The 20593-nt window shown below is 38.4% G+C and overlaps 2 protein-coding genes across 2 annotated transcripts; both read left to right on the forward strand.

Annotated features, from left to right (window-relative positions):
- The first annotated feature begins 347 nt into the window (after window positions 1-347).
- On the forward strand, window positions 348-7149 carry LOC115430344 (P2Y purinoceptor 14-like). Its single transcript, XM_030150302.1, has 4 exons — window positions 348-410; window positions 1216-1359; window positions 3499-3755; window positions 5859-7149. The coding sequence occupies exons 1-4, from the start codon at window positions 351-353 to the stop codon at window positions 6499-6501; spliced, it is 1104 nt and encodes a 367-aa protein (XP_030006162.1). The 5' UTR covers window positions 348-350; the 3' UTR covers window positions 6502-7149.
- Window positions 7150-16468: 9319 nt separating this feature from the next.
- LOC115429116 (P2Y purinoceptor 14-like) lies at window positions 16469-19215 on the forward strand. The gene is made up of 3 exons (XM_030148369.1): window positions 16469-16590; window positions 16860-17119; window positions 18582-19215. The coding sequence occupies exons 1-3, from the start codon at window positions 16498-16500 to the stop codon at window positions 19213-19215; spliced, it is 987 nt and encodes a 328-aa protein (XP_030004229.1). The 5' UTR covers window positions 16469-16497.
- Window positions 19216-20593: the final 1378 nt, after the last annotated feature.

Raw genomic sequence — 20593 nt, forward strand, 5'->3', positions numbered from 1 at the left:
TTTCTGTGCAGAGCTGGAAATATAAAAGACAGTTAATGCAAACACACCTGTTTGTACTCTTTTATTCCTTCACCCAATGAGAATCGATAAGGAATCAGATTGATAAGCAAAATGGATAATGGAGTTGGAATAGTTAAATTCTTATCGATTCCCATCCCTACCCATAACCATGTAAATCAGTATTTGTTTTATGTAAATATAATACAGATGAATAAGATTATATGAGCAGTAGAAGTCATGTGTTGTGTGTGTTTGGATGGTGACAGTGAGCAGGTGGTGACTTCCTGTTTTCTGAAAGGTAAAGACACACCCGAACCAGGAGGCCCAAAAAGGAAGTGTCTGGGGTTGTAATGCATCCACTGATAAAACATTCTGTTGTTTTTCTGCAGACACCATCAGACATTATACAGGTATGGTAACATTTCATCTTTCTATTCAGACTATTCTTGTGCAGGTGTTACATTGACATATCTGTTTGGTGAATATCTAGTACAGACAAACAGAAATTGTCCCAGAAATAAATGAGAACTAAGGCTTTAAAAGAAATCTACAGTTTTAGTGAAAGCAACAACTTCTAGTGTCTCTGAAATACCACTTTAAATTAAATGTAAGGTCAAATTTATGATGGTAACATATTCCAAAAGTGAAAATTCAAGCTATTACAGATTTTGTGGTGCGTCTGATCTTCATGTGTCTTCATTGTTATATAGTAAGAGAGCAAGATCATGTTAAAATCAACCCTCTTAAAATAGGACACAAAAAGAAAACTCTACCTTTGCATTTAGTCTAGTTTGTTGTATGACATTGCTTATAGTCAGGAAGTCTGAGCTTCGTATATGCTGTTGAAAAATGGTCAGAAAACTGCGTGTAAAGAACATTATAGTGTCATGATGAAGAGGATGTTTGATCTTCTGTATACAAATTAGGTTATTATACTCTATTACTATTACCCCAATGTTTTGTTATGGGTCACAGCAATGTTGAACTTTCACTTTTTATGACTAAAATCTAATTATTGCATCCTCCAGTTTGAAGAGATTCTGTTACTGAGATAGTACTTTATTGAGAATATGACAATATCCAACCCAGAAAATGCAATATGTCTAGCTACTAGTATTACCAGCCCTATGAGCAGTAAATAAAACCCCAGGTCGGAGAAGGGGGGTTTAACATGTGATATTGAGTTACATGTTGTGTTGTGTTTCCCTTTTCTAGAACAAACTTCAAAACATGAGCACCCTGATAGGATTCAACCATTCCATCGCCAACAAGACCACCATTGAACATCTGACCCACTGTCATCAATTTAATACCACAACCCACTTCTTTTTCATTGTTGTCTACAGTGTGTTGTTTCTGGTGAGATTTCAGTCATTTTCCCCACATCAATCTGACAATTAGTGTTCACTAACATACACTGATAAGCCATAAACTTGACAAATGACAGGCAAAGCAATAATAATGTTGATTATCTCATGACAATGGGTGGGATATATTAACCACTGAGTCAATATATGGTCCTCAGAGTTCATGTGTTGTTAGCAGCAAAGTGGACAAATGTAAAGATCTGAATGAATTTGTCAAATTGTAGCTTGAGATGGCTAAATGACCAGGTCAGAGGATCTTCTAAACTGGAGGGCTTGTTGGGTTTTACCAGTCTGCAGTGGTAGTGGTAGTTAGTGTCCTACCAAATCCTACCTAAACTGGTCTCAGGGAGGACAACCAGCTCTAAGCCCAGTCAAACATCTGTGGGAACATAAAATTACTACTGTCTACCTAATATCCTGATATTTAAGTCCTCAAGGCATAGACTCCAGAAGGCCTCGATGGAATACCAAGGGTTTCTGCTCCAGTTCCTGCATTGATTGGATTTGTTTGTCCAGCACATGTGACAGATGCTCAGTTGGACTAAGATTTGGCTAGCCTTCCTTAGATAATTTTTTGGTAGGGCACTAACCATTGCAGACTGTGGACATTTCAAACATGACAATTATGTTACTGAATTTTATTAAACGTATAGAGGGTATGCATGTGACGTCACCGCTAGCGGAAGTCACCGCGGTTACGCCCACTGAGCGGCAGTAAGAGGGAGATGAGTAGCAGCGTTGGCTTCAATACCGTCTGAACTTAAGAACAATATTTAATAAAAATGAGGAAGAGCTGTTGTGCGGTTGATTGTATGAACAGGTTTGAAAAGCAGTCGGAGCTATCGTTTTACAGACACTGAAAAAGAGAAGTAGATGGATCCACAAATCCAGGAAACCAAACCTGGATTTGTGGATCCCGTTTCGTGTCAGGTAATATTAATTTATGCTGTATTTTTTTTGGGTAAAATCATACCTTAAATTACGTATTGTTTTGGCTGACATTACTTCTTAGTAAAGCTCTTGGTTTCATGATCAGATCTTTCATGGTTTTTGTCTTCATTTTATGATTATGAACCTTGTGCTCTATATGATTAGTAAACTAACTTAAACTGAGGCTAACCTAGTTTTTCAAATACGGGTGTACTCGATCATAAAGCTACGACAGAGTAGTAGGACCACATGAGAAAATAAAAACACTTGTCACTACGAGAATAACGTCATAAAATATCGATATAAAACCCGTAATTTTATGATAAAAAAGTCGAGTACAAAAAGAATCAATGCTATGAGAGTCGTAGTTATAAAAAAACCTCATGATTTAACAAAAATGTCATTCGTTTATGAGATTAAAGTCGTCATATTCCGACAATAAAGCCATAATATTACAAGAATAATGTCATAATTTAAAAACAGATGGGAAAAATATCATAATTTACAAGAATACAGTCGTATCCTGCTCGTCCACAGCAGAAGTATCTGTGTTGTATAAAGTACTTGATATTAACTAGACTTAAATCTCCTCAGTACCAGTAGCTCATGCATATATTCACTGGGATCAGTACACGGTCTACTGTAAATGCACTTTGGATCAGCTGGTTCTGGGCCCTAGTTTTGGACCCTGGTTGTCAGTAATGATGAAACCATGTATATGTGTTTCAGGTAAAAATAGCTATGATCCCCTACACCCTGGATCTCCGGATACGTGATTTTGGGTCACATGTTAATGTTCATGGACCACTTGTTCTTTGGTAGCTCGTACAGATCCATGTCGAGTCCAGTTGTCCTTAATTTAATTTCATATTTCACATTTTCCCGGTCTCCCTGTGTTCACTGCTATACTCCGTCATGTTGAGCAGGTTGGTTTTTGCCACCAGTCTGACTTAGAGAGACGTGGCCCAGGGGGGAAGTGACATATGTGCATACCCTCTATAATAATCGAGAAGCAATACTATTAAATCAGCTGACCTTCAGTGTGGGTGTAGTGCCTTAGCTTAGTGAATTTCTCCACCTTCTTGTTAAATACAGTCACTTGCTGTTAAAACCCTGGATGATGAGAGCCAAATGCCATGCTCAAGGCTTCAAAACAGTTGTTTCTAGCCAACATTAGTCTTGTCCTCTTCATCTACTGTAGGTGGGTTTGCTCCTCAATGGCTTCATCTTGAGGTTTTACTTCTGCCAACCTCAGAAGACGTCTAGTACTATGATGGTCTACCTGAAGAATCTGACAGCTGCAGACTTTCTGCTCAGCTTCTCTCTTCTTTTCTACATCATTAATTCAACTAGCAGCTCCATGACCATCCGACTGGCCTACTGCAAAGTTGGCCTTGCTATCTTCTATCTCAATATTTATGCCAGCATCCTGTTCATGACTTACATCGCCGCTAACAGGTACTGATTATGAGTTTGTTTTAGCCCTAAAAAGTTTCTTCATTGACAAACATTCTGACAGTGTTTTTATTTTCAGTTTGATATGTCACCTAACAGTGATGATTTACTGACAGACCCGAACCTCAAGGAATAATGACTCACCAGTAGGAACGGGAATCAATAAGAATTTAACGATTCTGATTCCATTATCAGTTTTGCTTATCGATCCGATTCCTTATCGATTCTCTTATCAGTTCTCATTGGGTGAAGAAATAAAAGAGTACAAATGGGTGTGTTTGCATTAACTGTCTTTTATATTTCCATCTCTGCACAGAAAATATGGCATATACAGTATGTACAAATAATATAACAGATAGATAACAGAACCGAGGGCGACACGGTGGTGCAGTGGTTAGCACTTGTGCCTCACAGCAAGAAGGTCCTGGGTTCGATTCCAACACCAGTCGACGGGGGGGTGGGACCTTTCTGTGTGGAGTTTGCATGTTCTCCCCGTGTCTGCGTGGGTTCTCTCCGGGTACTCCGGCTTCCTCCCACAATCCAAAAACATGTACTAATAGGTTAATTGGTTAATCTAAATTGCCCATAGGTGTGAATGTGAGAGTGATTGTTTGTCTCTATATGTTCAGCCCTGTGATGAACTGGCGACTTGTCCAGGGTGTACCCCGCCTTCGCCCCTATGTAGCTGGGATAGGCTCCAAGCGACCCCCGTGACCCTAGTGAGGATAAAGCGGGTTCAGAAAATGAATGAATGAATAACAGAACCGGCTCGAGTCAGCTCGGCTCGTCTCCTGTTGTTGTGCACCTCATTTTTCTTTTCCCTACCTTCAGAAACTGTTATTTGAGAGGGCAGGACATTTGTCACCTGCACCGGAACCGGGCCTGGATAACGTCCTGGTGTTCACTCTGCCGCTAGATTCACAAGCGCCGCTAAGTAGCGTATCAAATACATGATATTCCTGCAAATGAATCACATGCTGTGGAAAAAAATGTTTGAGCATATTGAAGGGATTCCACCCTTTTGAAGAAATGGAAACTTTCCAAGTGTTATAAGTGGACCTGGTGTTGTCTTTTTGGACCGTTTCTGCCTCAACACCATGTTGGCTACATTCTGACAAAAACAATACAGCATATGTGTGATGTCATCATGCATGCACAGTGAAGGTGGAATCGATAAGCAGAATCGTTAAGCAGGCAGGCAAACGATTACGAGGAATCGAGCGACTGGGAACCAGTTCTCAAAAAGAAACGGTTCTCAATTCCCATCCCTACTCAATAGCCATCAAATAAAGTCAAGATGCTGCACTTAAGCTCCAAGACTGGCATAAAGCAGCCAGTATAGAAAATTGAAAGACTGTTGGGAAGACTAATGCTAATTGAAATCAGGTTTCTTCCATGAAATATTAATTTGTTTTATTGTGAAAACTTGTTGCTCAAACCAACAAATTTGTTCTGCCTCGCTGAACATTATATTAGTCTATCACTGATGACTGGTCTGTTCTCTTTCATATGGGGAGCACATTCAGTATTCAATGTAAATATTCACCCAGGCCATGCAGAAGGAACCTGACCTTTATTTGAAGAAGGCCTGAATTATAGGTAAACCTTTATTTGATCTATTCCTTTTGTTTAATGAATATAAATGGCTAGATTTAGTATGAAACCTCTTTTGATCCACTCTCGTTTGCAATATTAAAAGTACTACAGTGCACTCTCCCACAAATGCAACACACTCCTTAACTCCCTTCCTTACAAAAAAAGCCGTCTAGCTTCTGTTGACAGAACCTATTAATTGTTTAACACGGCTTCTATTTTTTTAAAACAGTGTTTTCCTGTTGTGTGTAATTTCTACAAATATAAATGTTGCTGAAAAATTAAGACACACAATTGCATTTACTGAAATCATACTCTTCAGATGACTGATGTTGAACAACAGAGCCAGATTATATTGTTGAATATATTGAATTAAACTAAAGTGCAGCACTTTTCATGACAGATAACAGAAGTTTATGTATAATATTTTTTACCATCATATCATTATTCTTTTTATCTTGTCACAGAACAGAAGATCACACTGTCATTTATGCATCTGACTCTATGTTACAGGTATCTAAAGATCATCCATCCTCTAAAAACTCACATCCTGCAGACTGTGCGAGCTGCCTGCATCATCTCTGCAGTAACATGGGTTGTCCTCATCACCATGGTGATCAGCTACAGCTCTGTGTCACTCGTTGTGCAACACAACTCGACGTCTGTCCCCTCCAGCTGCATAGATTTGAGCAGTACAAAGCGCAGTGTGCTTCACAAAGTCATCCACAGCTGTATATTGGCCATCTTCCTGTCCATCCTCATCTTCATGGTGTGTGTCTACTACCACACATCCCGCAAAGTGTCCATGGCGCAGCAGAGTCAGCTGACGTCCTCCAGCACCAAGAGACTGGCTAAGGCGCGCAGGAACATGTTGGTCCTGGTCAGTGTCTTCTGTGTTTGCTTCGTCCCCTACCACTTGATCCACATCCCTTACATTTTCTTAGGGTGTTCCCGGACCCAAGTTCTCTACCTCCTTCAAGAACTGAGCCTTGTATTGTCGTCGCTGAACGTCTGCCTGGACCCCTTCATCTACTTCATCTTCTGCAAAGCCTTCAGGGAGCAGCTGAAAATGAAAACGATGTTCCCACAGGGAGGCACAACAACACAAACCACAGAGAGAAGCAATAGCCACTTAAGTGTCATCGGAAAGAACTAAGACAGTCCCTTTTCCATATGTGTGGTACAACTTTCCAAGAATTTTTCTCACATCCTGATAGAAGGACAAAAAATTAAGAATGTAACTGAATTTAAATATTTAGGTGTTACATTTGACCCAAATCTAAGCTTTAAAAAGTACATTCAAAAGATGACAAATACAATAACATTTAACTGTGCTAACTTCAGCTATATCAGAAACTCACTGTCCACTGAAGTGTCAAACATGTATCTAAATGCAGTGATAGTTCTACATTTTCTTTACTGTATGACCAGTTGGTTGCAGGCTTGTAAATCTGTCCTAAGGCCTCTAGAATCATTGTATAAATATTCTCTCAAGATCCATGACAAGAAAAGGCAGTAGTCCATCACTGCTCAGTTTTGTCCAAATATAAGATCTTAAGCTTCGAAAATGTAATCACGTATACAAATGTGTGTCTGTTATTTAAGGTGATCCATAATTCTGCTGCTCCTCCCTTGAAAAAGTTTATTTCTTTGAGTTCTGGAAAAACATCTCAAACTACTCGATGAACAGCACACAGCAAGTGCAGGATTCTGAGGCACAAAACAGCATTTGCAAATTCAGCGTTCTCATGTGTGGCCATGCGACAGTGGAACACATTACCAACAGAACTACTAACAATTACAAACTATCACACATTCTCCTGCATGGTGAAAAAACAGCTACTGTCAAACCAAACCTGTAGACACAATGTAATGTAACGTAAACATGCTTAGAGTGTGTGTGACAGACTGCAGTGGGACGAATAAGAGTGAATGGTTGGATGTGAATGAATATTTTACATAGATGGAGTTATAAATATGCATTTTTTACTGTTCTTTAATGTTTTAGTTTTTATTAATGCGTGTTTTTTTAATGATAACATCAGCTTGCCCAGGGATTACAAGTGGAAATTAGCACTATTGCTACAACCTGGTACACTACATCTCTCCTTTTTAATGTTAATGTATATTGTGCATTGTCCCTGTCTAAATAAATAAAATAAAAAAAAAAAAAAAAAAACAACTTTCCAATCTCTTTCATTTCAAGTTCATATAACCAAAAAAATAAAAATAAAATAAACACACACTAATAATCTACTCTGAGTTGTTGCTCATCCACTGTCCTTTTCACTGCGTCTGTTCTTGACACTGGTCCCATTTTCATCTCTTCAAAAATAATGACTTTGTAAGAGATACGATTTGGATCTAAACATACTTCAACTGGAATATGGTCATCATCTTTAAACGTAGGTTAGAATAAGTGTAGTTATAGTCTTTTCTTGACCCCAGCCATATATCGTAATACATTTTCCTGCAACTTTACACATCATATGAGTTCACTGGTAGAGTGTGTTTATATTACAGTTTCTCTCCTCTTGAATTTGTGCTTTACAACCTGTTACATCAGTTCCCCTTTGTTTTACTTCACCAATTTCATGTTGTCAGTATAATGTGTCATTGTTTGCTCCTACTGTTTAGTGAACATTAGGAGTTGATAGTAGGTGCAGATTAGCGTAGCATTTTTCATATTCTTTTGTTTTGACTTTTTACCTTAATGGAAATAAAATAAATCATGTTCTTCTGTTGTAAAGTCATTTTAAGTGGATTTTTAAAAGCATGCCAATTAGAGCCCATAGATAAATGTACTATTGTATATGATAAAGGTCTGATAGATATAACCCATTTTACCTACAGTTTCATCTGTTTGGACCAAAATGTTGAAGGTTTTACATTTACCCTCTGAGCCACCGGTAACATCCTTCATACAGTCATACACCATGTCAAACTCTTCCATTTCTTTGCTACTTCCATCATACTATGACATTTCTGCTTGTTTATTTTATTCATTCAGTGAATATTGCAATCTGTCATTTCAGGACTTTCTCAGATTTGGCCTGTTTTGTTTTTCTGTGCAAATTGAAAATGCACATATAAAACATTTGCAAATGCAAGACCATAAGGATTTTATCTTTTTTGTTGTTGGGAAATTCAACCTCACATTTAACCTCCTAAAACCCAGCTATGGGTTTTCTGTCCACATTTGTGGACAAGAGTTTCACAACTTTATACAAAAAAAAGAGAAAAGAAAACTGTCCACCACAAAGGACATTCCATAAAAATTTTAAAAACTGCATCTGAAAAAAAACTGTTGCATCATGATGTTTCCAATGTAGGCAATCATTTACTAAAAAACAAAAAAAGCTTGTAGTTTGCCGACATGTCCTGGGTCTTAGGAGGTTAACCCATCCCAGCACAGAAACAAGTAGTGGGCTGATCCAGATCAATCCAAATTTCTTTCATGTGGAGGAAAACAGAGGGCTGAGAGGAAAAACATGCAAATTCAGAGGGAGACATTCAGAAAGCACTGGGGTCAAGAAAGTTGTGTGCAAATAAAACATGGGCTATTTTTGTGTTCTTTAAATGTTGAAGGCATAACTTAACTAATAGACATTAATAAATTTAGCACGTTTTTGGTGACTCATTTTCCTAATATACTCTTTTCTGTACATTTGAGTTGCTAAATTGGGTCAGCTCAAAGCAATGTATGACTTTTGTAAAGAGGGGTTTGGAATAACTGTTTTTAGCAGTGGAAAACTTGACCGAATTAAAACGCGAATTATTAAAACCCAGGTTAAAAGAGCAGTGGTGTAACCAAAAAAAGAAAAGTCACTGTTAAAATTAATTATAAAATTTATTCAATGATAATAAATACAATTAAAAACACTAGGTTTAAGAGTAGAATTTAAAGAGAAAAACAAGGAATGAGGTGACACGACGGTCCCTTCAGAGCAGCGTCTCGAAGGTGATCCACGAGGTGGAGTCCCGGCCTCAGCACGTCCGGCCCGCTCCTGAATAGAACACACATATACGGCGGCAGAACGGAGCACGGCCAAAGGCAAACAGTATGTGAACAGGTACAACTAAAAGATACATACACGCCCGGTAGGGCTTCTCACCCTACCGCTGCGTCGTTCGGGGCTCGATATGCTGAGCTGCACTAGGACCCACGCCAGCTCCAGCTCCTCGCTCCTCCCCTTCGGGTCCACTGGCCGCACCTGACAGACGGCACACACAAGGCCAGCACAGGACACACCAGCGCACCAAACCCCCAGGCCAAAGGCCGCTCCGGTCAGAGCATGTAATCAAAACTTTTCCAATACTCACAGGCAGGGAGAGCTCTCTGCTCTCCCGCTGCTGTATACGGCCCCACGGAGTCCTCTACACGGTGCGCTCCGGTCCGTCTTCCTGTCCGTCCGTGTAGTAGCAGTCAACCCCTTAAACCAGGTTCGACTGCTGGCCGCTGCGTGTGGTCTCACTCTGGTGTCTGGCTAGTCCTGTGTGTGCCACTATCTTCCGATCGCGTCCCTCTCCCCGTGGCGTCTTCCCATAATGAGGCTTTTATTGTTCTTGTGCCCCAGTGGACACAGGTGCGTTAATTACAGAGTTCCACAGGTTGGTCAAGACAATCATGTGTTCAGGACGTTTCCATGGCAGCTAACTGGGAGGCGTAACAAACTCAAATACAGACACAAATGAAAAAAACAAAACAAAAGCAAACCAAACCATGCAAAAAAGTGAATGAAATAAAACACATCAAAATGTCACGCCAAAAACACCATCCCTTTAGCTGGATCACACTTTCATCACAATTTTTTCAAATTTGTAAAACCCGAGTGATAGCCCAATCATCACTAATCCTTTAGTCTTTCTGTACATATGCACCTGCATCACTTCCCTCACAGTGAACAACTTCAAAGATGACTCCATCATAAATACAGTCCACTTGTTTACATAACAAACCGGAAGGTCACTCCCCAGATAGCAAAGAGGTACTGGGACGGATCTGGAACAGAATCACACCCCGACTTGGCCCGAAACCATTTGACAGATCCGTCCCAGTGTCCAAACACACATCGGGACAAAACAGGTACTGCTCTGCGAAATGGATCTTCTACAAAAACGGCCCAGCTCTGGCCCAGCTCCATTCAATCACATCTAGAATATACACAAGAATCATGTTGGCCCAGAATTGTTTTATGACTCTGGTCCAGATTCATATTATGATTCTGTTCCAGATTAGCATTACAACTTTGAAAATCAATCTTGGTTGTGCGATGGGAGACTGTTGTGGGCCGAATCCGTAAGCTGGCACAACCCCGGAACTGTTAGAGAGCTGAAAGATGGATCAGATGCAGATTTGGTCCAAAGTCAGAAAACGGATGTAAGCTATAAACGGATGTAAAGGCTTTAATGGGGATCCGGCCCAAAGGTAATTGCTATCTGGGTCTGTCCTTTTTCAGAAATTTTTGTTGCAAAGTGCATTGTGGGAATGTGACTATGACGAGAAATACATGTTGTAATGTTTACTGTGATATTGCATAAGCACCGTGTGGTGTAAATTACATCATCATGACAATTGTATTTTTTTCTTTTCTTATCTTTTTTAGCTGGGCAACTGTAACTAAAACATAGATCAGATGTTAATGTTAAATAAGAACTGAACTCACTGATCACTGATTTGATATTGACCCTATAAAACCAATAAAAGAGTCTCTACCAGTGTAATAACCCCCTTTTTTCCTTGTTATGATGCCTTCACTTGCTGCATTTCTCAGAAGGTAATTTTAGTGAACTGTCACTGCTGCTAGACTTACATCACTTTCCATGTAGTTTGCCCAACACTGTCAAAAAGCATGTTTTACACCACACTTACCTGGTTTATGGATTTACCAGTTAGATAAAACAAAACCGAATCTAACATGTATGTAACAATCCAGTATGTCTCAAATGTAACCCTGTCCTTGATGCTGGTCATTTTAGAGCTATTTATCAGCTCTACAAATTAGATGAAAATCAAGTCATATGGAGCAAAAAGAGTACTAAGTAGACTGGTCTTTCTGGATAATCTTCAGTTTGTTCCAGTTGAGCAGTGAGTGCGACACAGAAAAATACTTTGGTGAGTATAAAAACTATTAAAATTGACTATTTAAATTGACTATTTAGAATATTTTATAGGAGTGTTTATCCATAAGTTATAATCCCTTACATTTATAATACACATTCAAAGATAGATAGATAGATAGATAGATAGATAGATAGATAGATAGATAGATAGATAGATAGATAGATAGATAGATAGATAGATAGATAGATAGATAGACTTTATTGATCCCAAAAATAGAATAAAAGAATAACAATAAAATACAACAGCAAACACCCTAAACATAACAAATTAGAAGAATAGAAAACAGAACTGGTAGAAATTTTGGCTAATGAAATAGTAAGGTGCAGAGTAAATAAAATTTTTCAGTACTGTTTGTTGTTATAATTGATATAAGTGTCTTCATCACTACACTTTAAGTAAAACAAGAAATACTGGAGGTTCGGTAATGGATACACTTATATCATTTATAAATATTCTAAAATATTCTCAAAAGGAAAAGTCAGTTTTAATAGTTTCATGTAATAGTTGCATTTCATTTCTGTTGTTTTGTTGCAGCTCTCATCAGACACCCCTGCAGACAGATTCAGGAAGGACAGTAACTCTGTTTTTAGAGGGTTCTCAGGCCGAAATCTGACATCAGCAGATGGATTCTATGAGTTTACAGTAAAAGAGCATCAGTTTTTAACATAAAGTGTTAATATGATCAATCAGGTCTAGTTTAAGTTTAGCGCTTTAATACACTGATCTGTAACGTCATTTAAAAGCGAGAAACTATGAGAAAACTTCAGTGCTGACAGACACAGACTTGTATTTTATAGAGAAATTAGTTAAAACATAGAGGCAGTTAAGCAGCAACAGGTTATTCAGCAACGGTCGAAAAATATGACACAGAAAGACATCCTGAGACCTGTGAAATTAGACAAGTTTGTCAAACATCCACAAGTATAAAAAAAATCTGAACATACTATACATGAACTGCTGGGGATTCTTAAAATGTGTTATGTAAATTAATGTTAGAGATAAATCATTATTTACTTGTGAAACTTTCTTGACACTTCAACGCTGTTATTTAGTTTTCTATCTCAAGGACACATGTTAATGAAATTGTCATGATTAATCAACTAATCAACTTACATTGGATGTATTATTTGTCTTCAAATAGTAATTAAAATGCCCATCCACAGTATTGATTAGTAACATTACAACCTTGACATAAGCTGGTGTTGCAACATCAAATATTTAACGGAGAAAACTTGATGTCATTTCCACTGAGGGAATATTCTGTTAAATTAAACAAGATGATGGAGAAAAATAAAGACATTGAACTCAGAGGTTGTTCATCTTGATTTGTATAAACCACAGGTAAATGGGTAAGTACAGACATTCAGTAGTGTAGTGGTCCCTGGAGAAGTGGGCATACTCTCAATCCCCCCCCCCCCCCCCCTTTTTTTTTTTTTTTTTTTTTTTTTAAAGTAGTCCAGAAAAACACCATTTTAGAAACAGTGACATGTCAGACTACTCTATTTAGTTTACCCAAAAATCCATCAGTAGTATTTGCTCACTATTATAAAATTATCATGACTTGATCAGGAGCAGTTTGTAGGTTTTACTGGTCACACAAGCAGCTGCATGAATGTAAATGTATTCAACATGAGGCAAACATAGGATAATGTTAGCCTTTCATAGTGTTAGCCTACTCACACAGTTTAACTACTGGTGACAAAATCTCTTCTCTAAATGTACAGTCATATGTCCAGTAGTTTAAAACAGTGACTCATTCTGAAACCACCTTAAAACTTACCTCAGAATGATGTATTCCATGAAAGTAGGTTCTCTTGATATGTGTCACTCATTTGAAATACCTTTATGCTGCCTTTCTTGTTTGCATTTCCAATAGTTGTGCATCTTTCAATGAGATGTGCAGTGACCTGTCAATCAACTGGGGTGACACTGGCACCTGAGGTGTCCAATCAGGTTCCAGAGGTGGTCAGCGCTAAGCAGAGCCCTGGGTCTGGTGCTTATGCTGCGTTCCAGGCCATTTTTTGAGCCCGTAAGTCACGACTTCAAACCACAACTTACGACTTTGTAACGTTTCAGGCAAGTCACCCCAAACTGCCTGAGCACAAGGAAATATGGTAGATAGATGTAAACAAACCAGTATGGTGGACCATATGTTATGCTCATTTACAATCATTTCTACCACCAAAGGTGCTTGTTCTTTGCTTATTTGATAGAAACAGAGGAGATAAAACGGCGCATAAGGCAAGAGGAGCTGTTATACCTTTTATGTTATGTTATTTGCATATTTGGATACGTATTTGGTATTAATTTATTGTTTCACTCATTGGACTGAAAACTAACTAATGCTAGAGCAGCTGCTGATTATGCAGAACATTTGCAGATAAATAATGTCAGAGCAATACCTTGTCTTAATAAACAATGTGCACAAACACCACATCCATGGGGGCTGCCATTGCTACGTGACATCAGAAGTCAGAACTGGGAGTACATCGATCTAGTACGAGTTCACGGGTGGGAAGTCACAGGTTTGACTGTCATTGTAGTGCCTTTTCACCGGTACAAGGTTGGAAAAACACGAGTTACGGGTTGCCTGGAACGCAGCATAAGTTAGCAATGTTTTCCTGGGCATGACCTGCCCTACTCTGCCCCTGACTGGCTCATCAGTCCTCATGCCTAAACCTATCCAATCTAATCAGTGAAGATACCAAGTACAAGCCAATTAGAGGCAGAGTAGGGGAAATCATGTGCAGTTTGGCTTAGATACTACTGAATGGTGCACATCAGGGGGATTTAGAAGTGGGTATACCCAATGCTGACTGAAAAATAAGAAGATACTCTGTACACCATTGTATACCCTGGACTACACCACTGGAGACATTCATCTGCAGACAGTTATTTGCATATTTATAACTTTTCTTCAAATGCAGATGTCACTGCCTTGAGTAAGATACAGTCACCTCCTGTTACGTTAACTTCCCATTTCAGATGAAAATACAGATGACGGACATAAAAGCCTTTATATAGTGCACAGAAGAGTTACTCAGTACTGTTCCACTTAATCTCTGCTGACAGTGGAACCTGACTGTGAAGCAGGACGTGGGAGTTACAAACAATATATTTTTAGAATATATTTTTGCATCCACAGATAAAATAGTACTTGTGTTTGTTCTCAAGTTCCCATCTGAGATTTTCACTGGCAGGAGGCTGAGTCCAACAGGTACCATGACTTTTCATATTTTTGATTGTTTTTTATATGTGGAAATGTACAGTTATAAATGTGGCTGAGAGTTATGGCATAGAACAAAATGTATTTTTCACAGAAACTGTAAAGCACTGATCGTCTTATAGCGATAAGATGTGTGAAATTTCATTGGGAGAAAAAGAGAAATATTGTAATATAGTAATATCAGCAGCAGCACCATTTTAATAAGAAGAGAACTTAAAACCTCTGAAATTAGATCAGTCAGTAGTACACCTTTGCTTATAATCACTGTTGAAATGCTAGTCTCAGTTCCCATGTAGTGGTGTGGATTTTGTTTTCAGATATCCTTAATGCTAAACAGTGGTGGGCCATGCATTTGATACCTGGGCCTTCAGTGAGGACTTACTCCACTTAAAACACCTCTTAATACCACCTCTATAACATCACAATTATAGAAACCATCAATACTATACAAAAAAAAGCAAAATAACAAGGCATTACAAAGAGAGAGACATTTAACGTGAATTCCATTATTACTAAAACCAGTTAAGTCAACTCCAAACCTCTACACTAAAACTGCAGCCATCCCATGCACATAATCTGGAGCAGTTCAGAATTAATATTTATCTAATAACATGACAAAAACGTACAAAATTTAAATAAAAACCTGATTGATTTTTGAATACTTTTATGAATTTTTTACATTTTAAAAATCTCCATTGGTTTATAATGGGACACATTTCAAAGTCCTATAACTTGAAAAAAGTTGACAATATTGATATAATTACTATTGGCAAGAGATAGGAAGTCACATATGGACTTTCATTTGGTACCTTGACCTCTGACCTTGAGTAACCTTGAAAGGTCAAACGAATGCCAATTAATGTCTTTAAATGTTCACTTAGACTACAGGACCCTGACATAAGTTTTTATTTTCTTAACTGCAGAGAATGTCCGTTTGATTAGCTAGGTAGCATTTGGGGTTGGCCAACCTCTCATCACGATGTCCAGCTTTTCTGGAAAGGTCCGCCTTGAAAGTGTTTTTTTATGTATGTCTGAGACCAAACCATTTTCCTCTCCTCCGCCAGCCATTGTGGATGTAAAAAAAAAAAATCTACCTCAAGTGTATTAACCCATAAAGATCCAAACATCCACCAGTGACCAAAACCATCAACTGATGTAAAATATTTGATCCCTGTTGATCCACTAATCTTATCAATACATGTAAGTAATTGGTGTAAATTTCTCATCTTTTCATGGCTATCAGATATGACCCATTTGGACGTTCAGAGGCTCCGTAGTGAACGTAGAAACACTGCCATCTTCTACAATGTTGATTCACCAGTAAAACCCATGGAGTTGGATCCATGACAGTATATGGAGACACTTGATTTATGTTCAGTTATGGATAGATTTTACTGGAAAAGTCACTTTTTCTTCAGTTTTCTCTGCTTTTGATATAATAACCCTCAACTTTACTCTTAGCTTTTATGAACACCGACATGATTAGTAAATTGAATGTAGGAAAATATCTGATTGTCACTGAAAAAAAAAAAAAAATACAGAAGATAATATTACAATAAATGGCGATAAGTCACTTAAGGAAAGTTAAATATAGAGAAAAATTCATCTGGGAACTGCCACAAAAGTAACACTGGGTCCTTATGGGTTAATAGTTCAATTACATTCAGTTAAAATTAGCTTTTGTTGCCATGAATCAGAAAGAATATTGCTAAAGCTATATATGCTATGTAATTATGGTTTCCATTTTTTTTTTTTTTTTTGTTTAGAAAAAAACCCATAAATTGAAGAACCTGGAACGATTGATGCAGGTGATGATGAACAACAACACGATCTGTCATGGATTTAGCGACCCAGCACGAATCTTCTTCATTGTTTCCTACAGTCTCGTGTTCCTGGTGAGATTTCAGTCACTTTTCCACCTCCTTGGATTAAAATTCAGTCTCCAACAATATGTGTGCATGACAACTGACACAAGATTACCATTAAAGCAAACGGACTGTGGTCAAAGTCCATGGAATGTAGTAATTATGATAAAAAACCAAGTTGGCAATGGCCAAAATGCCAAATACAAATGAGTGACTGGCATCACTGTGGCTCTGTCCACTTCTTTTCTAAAGTCCATCAAACTTTCTTCTAAACAGTATTTTTTCATTCCATCTATTAGGTGGGTTTGCTCCTCAATGGCTTCGTCCTGTGGTTTTACTTTTGCCAGTCTCAGAGGTCGTCTAGTACCATCATGGTCTACCTGAAGAACCTGGTAGCTGCAGATTTTCTGCTCAGCCTCTGTCTCCCTTTCTCCATCGTTAACTTAACCACCACCAGTAACTTGACCATCCGCCTGGTGTACTGCAAGTTTGGCATCGCTAATCACTACCTCAACATGTACGCCAGCATCCTGTTCATGGCTCACATTGCTTATAACAGGTACTGATTATCTATCTATCTATCTATCTATCTATCTATCTATCTATCTATCTATCTATCTATCTATCTATCTATCTATCTATCTATCTATCTATCTATCTATCTATCTATCTATCTATCTATCTATCACAAAAGTATCAAAAGAAGTATGATGTTTTACCCATGTATTTCCGTTTAAAAATTCTGGGAAATCTTAGCTACATTTATGTCATTGACCCTGGTGAAATTGGGTCAACTGACCAGCTCCATCCAATTTCCGAGAAGTCTCTACTACAGGCATCAACCTGAGCCAGTTCTGGGAAATCTATAATTATTCTATCTGAACCATCATGCAGTTCTGCACCCTAGTTCAAATATCTCAAGTATTATCATAACTTCTGTAATAGTCAATGCCATTATACTGTTAAAAATGCCATTTACACCTATGTTTGAATACAATTTGTAGAAAATATAGTCATGCAGTAAAAAAAAATATTAAAAATAGAGCCAGTTGTATCCCAAAGCTAAAATTTTGTGCACATCTTGAAACATATATGAACACATGGTAAAAAAATTTCAGAACTTTCATTAACTGGCCACATGGTAATTTGGGTGCTCAAATAAAGAGTATTATTGTGAAAAATTGAAATTGACCCATTTTATTCATTGCCTCACAGCAGCACTTTTCATTGAAATGTAGTCTTTTTGCAGTATATTGTTGCATCTTGACCATAAGAATCCATGCAAAAAAATTAGGTCTCTACATTCATCCATTCTGGCACAGTGCAAGCCTGAAGAGAGAGGACATTTTGAAGAATTAGCCTTTTCGCCTGATTTCAAGGCCTCATGGACCAAACATGAAGGCACCTACAATTATTTTGATGCAAAATATGGTCTTTTCAGGGGGATTTCACCCCAGACGGTACGTTTCAGCAGTGTGGCTTGAATACCTAAGGAGATATAGCTCCTCAAAGTTGGCTGAAAAGCAAATTGGCAAAATTAAAAATAATAATAATAATTTTCAAAGGGCTGTATCTCCTAAACTATTACAGGTATGACATTAAAATTTTGGATGTGTTCGTTTATCTGGTAGGTGCACAAGTGTGAATTTTTTCAGAATTTTCTGAGGGGGTCATGTAGGGACCATTGGTTGAATTGCCATGGAATGACCCTATAGTGCCTTTCATGGTATCCAAGGTTTAGTTTAGATAATGTTAGTGTTTAGTTTCGTGTCAATAAAATAGTTGGGAAACAAAGGTGCACAGTGATGGATGGATGGATGGATGGACTTTTCTAACTTCTTTTATCCCACTAAAGTGTGACCCTCTCTTACAGATATTTAAAGAACTAAAGTGCAGCACTTTTCATGACAGATAACAGAAGTTTATACATAATATTTTTTACCATCATATCATTATTCTTTTGATCTTGTCACAGAACAGAAGATCACACTGTCATTTATGCATCTGACTCTATGTTACAGGTATCTAAAGATCATCCATCCCCTAAAAACTCACATGCTGCAGACTGTGCGAGCTGCCTGCATCATCTCTGCAGTAACATGGGTTGTCCTCGTCACCATGGTGATCAGCTACAGCTCTGTGTCACTCGTTGTGCAACACAACCCGACGTCTGTCCCCTCCAGCTGCATAGATTTGAGCAGTACAAAGCGCAGTGTGCTTCACAAAATCATCCACAGCTGTATATTGGCCTTCTTCCTGTCCGTCCTCATCTTCATGGTGTGTGTCTACTACCACACATCCCGCAGAGTGTCCATGGCGCAGCAGAGTCAGCTGACGTCCTCCAATACCAAGAGACTGGCTAAGGCGCGCAGGAACATGCTGGTCCTGATCACTGTCTTCTGTGTTTGCTTCGTCCCCTACCACTTGATCCACATCCCTTACATTTTCTTAGGGTGTTCCCGGGCCCAGGTTGTCTACTTCCTTAGAGAACTGAGCCTCGTATTGTCAGCGCTGAACGTCTGCCTGGACCCCTTCATCTACTTCATCTTCTGCAAAGCCTTCAGGGAGCAGCTGAAAATGAAAATGATGTTCTCACAGGGAGGCACAACAACACAAACCACAGAGAGAAGCATTAGCCAGGGGCATCAGGAGTGATATTTTGCCTTTTTTAAAAATGGAATTATGCATTTTAAAACATTTCCCTGTGGTCTACATAAACTGTATATATAGGTGCCATATGCTAATTTCGGTTCTTTTATTAATTACTGGTTAGTAATTTTATAATTTAATTTCATTTAAAAAGGTGTTGAATGATTTTATTTTAATATTTGCATTATTATTATTTGCACAGTCATGGTGTTTTGGTTGTGTGTCAATGGGCAGAGCTTGGGGTGTGCGACAGGCCTGGAGGGTAATACGGCATTAGGGCCGAGAGGAGCTGGCGGTTTTCTGACCATGTTCGGATTGTTGTGGAAGTTCGTACGTATTTTCGCCATGCTGGGACAGAATAACATATGCAGTAGATTCTTGTATGTATAGGGTGGGGAAGCAAAATTTACAATGAACATTTAGTTGTTTTTTCTCAGCAGGCACTACGTCAATTGTTTTGAAACCAAACATGTATTGATGTCATAATCATACCTAACACTATTATCCATACCTTTTCAGAAACTTTTGCCCATATGAGTAATCAGGAAAGCAAACGTCAAAGAGTGTGTGATTTGCTGAATGCACTCGTCACACCAAAGGAGATTTCAAAAATAGTTGGAGTGTCCGTAAAGACTGTTTATAATGTAAAGAAGAGAATGACTATGAGCAAAACTATTACGAGAAAGTCTGGAAGATACTATTAAAGAAGAATGGGAGAAGTTGTCACCCGAATATTTGAGGAACACTTGCGCAAGTTTCAGGAAGAGTGTGAAGGCAGTTATTGAGAAAGAAGGAGGACACATAGAATAAAAACATTTTCTATTATGTACATTTTCTTGTGGCAAATAAATTCTCATGACTTTCAATAAACTAATTGGTCATACACTGTCTTTCAATCCCTGCCTCAAAACATTGTAAATTTTGCTTCCCCACCCTGTATGTTTTTTTGTTTTTTCGTATTTTTGTTCAATAAATGTGAGAAGACGAACTTTTGTGGAGGACACACTTTTTGCAACACGAGTCAGCCATAAGGTCCAGTGGAAGGTTTTACTGGAAAACCTACAGTATATGCAATGCTTGGGTCTGAATTCTTCATTAATTCAACTCCACAGGTCCATCTTCAACACTATTTCTGAGTAATGACACCAGAAAGGTCATTTTGAGCGCTGGCCCTTTAAATGCACATGAGCCACTTCATGCCCCACCCCTTCCAGGTTGTTGGTTGTGCTGCTCTGTCCTGTTCAACCAACAACTGAATATTTTAGGTAATCGGCTCGATGTCTGGACGTATTTTCAGTATGGACTACAACTGCTGCCAAACAATTATAGCGTATTCGGAGAATTATTAGTTGGAAGTCTTGACCTTATATGTGCAAATGTTGTG

This window comes from Sphaeramia orbicularis, chromosome 12 (genome assembly GCF_902148855.1).
Source record: "Sphaeramia orbicularis chromosome 12, fSphaOr1.1, whole genome shotgun sequence".
NCBI classification, from domain to species: Eukaryota; Metazoa; Chordata; class Actinopteri; order Kurtiformes; family Apogonidae; genus Sphaeramia; species Sphaeramia orbicularis.

What these genes read in the sequence shown, in the direction of transcription:
- LOC115429116 (XM_030148369.1), top strand. Translation starts at nt 16,498, where the DNA reads ATGCAGGTGATGATGAACAACAACACGATCTGTCATGGATTTAGCGAC. An exon ending in CCTACAGTCTCGTGTTCCTG is followed by an intron (nt 16,591 to 16,859) that starts GTGAGATTTCAG and finishes TCCATCTATTAG; the next exon opens with GTGGGTTTGCTCCTCAATGG. An exon ending in GCTCACATTGCTTATAACAG is followed by an intron (nt 17,120 to 18,581) that starts GTACTGATTATC and finishes TCTATGTTACAG; the next exon opens with GTATCTAAAGATCATCCATC.
- LOC115430344 (XM_030150302.1), top strand. Translation starts at nt 351, where the DNA reads ATGCATCCACTGATAAAACATTCTGTTGTTTTTCTGCAGACACCATCA. An exon ending in CACCATCAGACATTATACAG is followed by an intron (nt 411 to 1,215) that starts GTATGGTAACAT and finishes TCCCTTTTCTAG; the next exon opens with AACAAACTTCAAAACATGAG. An exon ending in ACTTACATCGCCGCTAACAG is followed by an intron (nt 3,756 to 5,858) that starts GTACTGATTATG and finishes TCTATGTTACAG; the next exon opens with GTATCTAAAGATCATCCATC.